At 31.0% G+C, this 4,656-nt stretch overlaps 2 protein-coding genes across 2 annotated transcripts; both read right to left on the reverse strand.

The window, feature by feature from the left end:
• Nucleotides 1-3,772: 3,772 nt before the first annotated feature.
• Nucleotides 3,773-4,072, reverse strand: GGTG_05141 (hypothetical protein; the record flags this gene model as incomplete). Its single annotated transcript, XM_009222940.1, has 1 exon — nucleotides 3,773-4,072. A coding segment is annotated over one exon (300 nt), but the record flags the coding sequence as incomplete, so codon positions are not given.
• A 164-nt stretch (nucleotides 4,073-4,236) lies between these two features.
• On the reverse strand, nucleotides 4,237-4,656 carry GGTG_05142 (hypothetical protein; the record flags this gene model as incomplete). The annotated part of the gene is made up of 3 exons (XM_009222941.1): nucleotides 4,237-4,312; nucleotides 4,389-4,423; nucleotides 4,501-4,656. Coding segments are annotated over 3 exons (267 nt in total), but the record flags the coding sequence as incomplete, so codon positions are not given.

Below are 4,656 nucleotides of genomic sequence, written 5' to 3' on the forward strand. Positions count from 1 at the left end.
TAACGTACGTTTAAAATGCGGTAATTGCTTTAGCGTGTTACGCTAAGCATGCCCTTTACGGGCTTTCCAAAGTGTGCTACACTTTGCATGTTTTTTGGAATTTAAATGTATTGCATTTAACAATTTGGGGCGTTCCTTTTATTATACCGTTTTTATTTAACTTTTTGTTTATAAAGCACGATATTTTATGGCTTTTACGAGCTGTTTACGGGTTTTTCCCGTTTTTCCCCGGTGGTTAACCGGTTCGGTACGTTTAAAATATTTTTCCGGGCCCTTTTTTAAGCCTTTGCTATTTTTATCCTTTGTTAACCGCCGTCCTTTTCGGGTGCTTACCCGTTAGGGTTTGGTATTTCCGTTAATTTGCAAATTTGCTTCGTACTTTTTAACAATCTTTTTCGTAATATCCCTTTTTAGAATTTACGATTTTTTTAATTCGTTATAACCTGTTCATTTAACCAGGTATTTTCGTTTGCGCAAAGGCCTTTTATATTTTAGCAAAGCCTTTACTTTAAAGCGATCCTTTTTTTTTTAATTTTTGGTTTTTTTTTGGGTTTTTTTGCCGGGCCTTTTTTTAAACGCCCGCAATAAATTTGCCGGGAATACGTTATATATTTGGTAATTTACCGGGAGCTTTAACCGGAACGCCAAACCGGCTAACCCAATTATTTTCGTAATTTGAAAAGGTCCCAGCCATTTATTTAATAACTTTTTCGAAGGCCTTTTTATTTTAATATTTACCGTATTTAATAATACCCAATCTTTTACCCCAAAAGGTACCGGGGTTTTGTTTTTATCGTAATACTTTTTGTACGTATTATTTGCTTTTTCTAGCAATTTTTTGGCTTGCTTTTTAATTGCTTCCAAAGCCCCCGCTTTAATTTTAACCGTTGCTAAAGCTTTTTTTTTAATTATTCGAAAATTATAAAGCTTTTGCAGGTAAAACTTTATTAGCAAAAACGCCGGGGTTTTTTATAACCCCAAATACACGTTCGTATTATGCATTTACGTTGTTAAATGTAACAGCAACGCTTAATCGTTTTGCTTTTTGCAACAAAAGCATTGGAAATAATGCTTTACCGCTTGGTTCGTTCGTTCCGTTTATTTATTAATTTGCGGGTAATACGTTATTAAAAGTTTTTTATAACTTTTAAATATTTCGCAAAGGTTATTTAAAACCCGTTTATAAATAGCTTATTTCGGTTTAATACAATTTTTTAAGCGTTTTTAACAATTTTTAAACGTATGTAAATAAAAAGCTTTTTAATTTTTTATTGGATAATTTCGTAAACGTTGGGATAAAAAAATTGTATTTAATAAACCGGTTTATTATTATTAATATTGCGTTGCGCTTTTTGCTAATTCCATTTACTAACGTTAAAATTTTTTTAATAAAATTTATTAATAGCTTTTATTTCGAAAGGTTTGGTACGGGCAATAATGCTAGCAACCCGTAAAATACTTGTATTTTTGGCTTTGTTTGTTGGCATATTTAATACGTTCGTACATATTTGCGTACGTTTTTAGCCATACCCAGCCATTTAAATTGCCGTTTAAACTTTTTTAAAGTTTTAGTTATGCTTTTGTAACCCCCCGTTGGGTTATCGTATTGTTTTTAAAGCATTGCCCGTTATAGCAACGCTAAATTCGGGACCCAAATTTTTTTTTTATGCTTAAGCAAACCGTTGCTAATTTTCCAAACGTTAAGCTTGCTTTTTTAAATGCTTTTTTAAACGAAATTATTTTTTGTTTGTGCTTTAAAAATGCGCTTTAATGTTGTTTTAGTATTTTTTTAATGGTAATTGTTTTTACGTAAGCTGCTTTTTAAAATTTAGCCAGCAAATTGCTTTGGATTTTTTTTTTTGCTATATTGGCTTCCCCGTTTATAAGCATATTTTAAAAACGTTTTAATAAGTTATCCGCAAAGTTTTGGTATTTTAGCTTCCATTTAATCGTAAAATCGTATTTTGTTAAATTTTCGAATTATTTTGTTTACCGCTTTATTACTTTTTTTTGTTAAAATATAAATATAATTTAAATGGTTAGTAATAATTTTAATAATTTTTTGTAAATAAGCTAAATAATGCCGCTATTTTTCGAAAGCTTTTATAATGGTTAGCAATTTGGAATTGGAAATTGCGTATCGTAATTCCTTTTAGCGTAGCTTTTTCGATAAGTAAATTACCAAATGCTAACGGCTGTTTTGCAATTGCAATAATATTGCTTTTATCGCAAAAGCCGAAGCATCGGTCCTTACGTATAGCGGTTTTAATAAATCGAAATGTATTAGCACCGGGGCTTGTATAAATAATAATTTTAGCTTGCAAAAAGCCTTTTTCGCAATGCTTTTTAACAAAAACGCTATGTTTTTTTTAAAAAAGTTCGTTAAAAGCGCCGTAATTTTTGCATAACCTTTTATAAATTTCCGGTAATAACCCGTAAAGCCCAAAAACATTTGCATGTTTTTAATGCTTTCCGGTATTTTTTATTTTTGGATTGTAACGATTTTGTCCGGCAGGATTTTAATTTCGAATTTAATTATTTTAAAATTTAAAAAGTTAATGCTGTTCGTTTCGAATTTGCATTTGGCTGGGCTAACGTAAAGTTTGTACTTTTCGAATTGCTTTAAAACCGTTTTTACCGCTTTGCGGTGCTTTTTCCGTATTTTCGAAAAAATAAGGATATTATCCAAATATACAATGCAAATGCTATTAATTAATTTTTTAAATGTTATATTAATAAAGCTTTAAAACGTTGCCGGTGCATTGGTTAAACCAAATAGCATTATTAAGTATTTGTAATATTTATACTTACAACGGAAAGCAATTTTCCATTTATTTCCTTATCGGATCCGTATTTTGTAATAAGCGTTTTTTAAATTTAATTTGGTAAAATACTAGCTTTTGGATACCCGGTTAAATATTTTATAAATTAGCGGAAATGCTAACCGGGTTTTCCTGGTAATTTTGTTAAAACCTTAATAATCGATACAAAAGCGGAACTTCCCGTCCTTTTTTAAAACGAACAACATCCCGGCGCCAGCGGAATTGGTTAAATGCCGGATCCAACTTTTTGTTATAGCTTTATTAAAATACCCCCGGAAAGTTTTTAATTCCTTTTTGGATAAAAAATAAATGCTTTTGTAAAGCGGCATTGTTTTTTTTCCAATTCGATAACGTGGTTTTAGCTTATATGTTTTAGCAAAAAGTTCGATTTATAAAGTTGCGCATATTTTGCAATTTTTTTTTTTTAATTTATTCCAGGAAAGCTTTTAGCTTTTTCCCGGGGGTTTTCGGGGTTTTCAGGCGTGCAACCGTTAATACGGCTATCGCTTGTCCCAATTAAACTAGCTTTTTGGCTATTTCCAACGAAATTATTTTAATTCTTTTGGTAATTACCAAAAACCTTTACTTTATATTTCCAAACCGGATTTTAATATTTTTTTGTTAAAGTTAAAGCATATTTAACGTAACGTTGTACCCGTTCCGAAGCATTATTACCTAAATTATTATTAATTTTCGGGTTATTTTTTAATTATTTATTATTTAGGTTTTGCATTCCTTTTTTTTTATATAAGCATGCGCTTTTTAGTATTAAGCTACGCCAAGTAGCCCCCGTTTGGTACCGGTATTTCCTTTGCTTCCATTAGCAAGCGGTTATGCATTAAATTAATATCGCTTTCGTTGTTAACCAATGCTTTTAGCTTTACCCGGCAACCGTTAATTTTAAAATACATTTCGGTTTTTTAACGCGTTTTAACCGCCGGGGCGTACTTTTAAGCCCCGGTGCCCGAACGGCCAAATAACGGTATCGAATTCGGCGGCGATATTTTACTTTTTTTAAGGTACGCTAACCGGATATAGCCCAATTCCTTATATTTATAACACTGTACCTTTGGCTTTTTTCCCTTCCTTTTTTGGCCGGGCCTTTTTTGGGTAAGCGTAAAGGCCGTTAGGGTTTTTGCGTCGTCCATTTGTATTTTGCATGCCGCAGCGATATGGCTTAATTGCCCGCATTTGTAGCAAATAACCGGCTTTTTGGTAGCTAAAATACTTATATTTCCCGGCGTTTTTTTAAATTATCCCGATATTATTTTTGCTTTAAAAGCCTTTGTTTGCAAATTTTCCATTATATAAAAAAAGCTTTTAAGCATTATTCGTTTTTGGATTTTAAAGCGAAAACGGTTAAAAAGCAATATTATTTTTATTTATTTAAATGCTAATTTGGAAAGGTTGTTTTTTACCAAATTTTAACGAATCCGGAACTTTTTAAACAATTTGTAATTTTTTTGCTTAATAACGGTATTTCCCGCAAGCTTTTTAATTATTTGTTACATTTGCAAATCGGGGTTTTTCGACCCGGTTTGGAATTACCGCAAAAAATTGGTTTACGTTAATAGCGCCCGGGTATTTAAATAATGCATTTGCTTATATTTCGTTTATTATACCCGCTAACGGTAATCGAAAGTGCTAAAAGCTATTTAAACCTTTATACGGTTTTTACCGTAACGTTTTTTTTCGTTTTTAAAAATAAATTTGTAATTGCTAATATAATAAGCAATATTTTGCTATATTGCAAATTTTTTAAACGTAAGCGGTTTAAAAATAACTTTATTTTACGTAAAATTTTTCCGTTATTTAAAAATGTTTTTTTTATTTT

Source organism: Gaeumannomyces tritici (genome assembly GCF_000145635.1).
Source record: "Gaeumannomyces tritici R3-111a-1 unplaced genomic scaffold supercont2.3, whole genome shotgun sequence".
Taxonomy (NCBI): Eukaryota; Fungi; Ascomycota; class Sordariomycetes; order Magnaporthales; family Magnaporthaceae; genus Gaeumannomyces; species Gaeumannomyces tritici.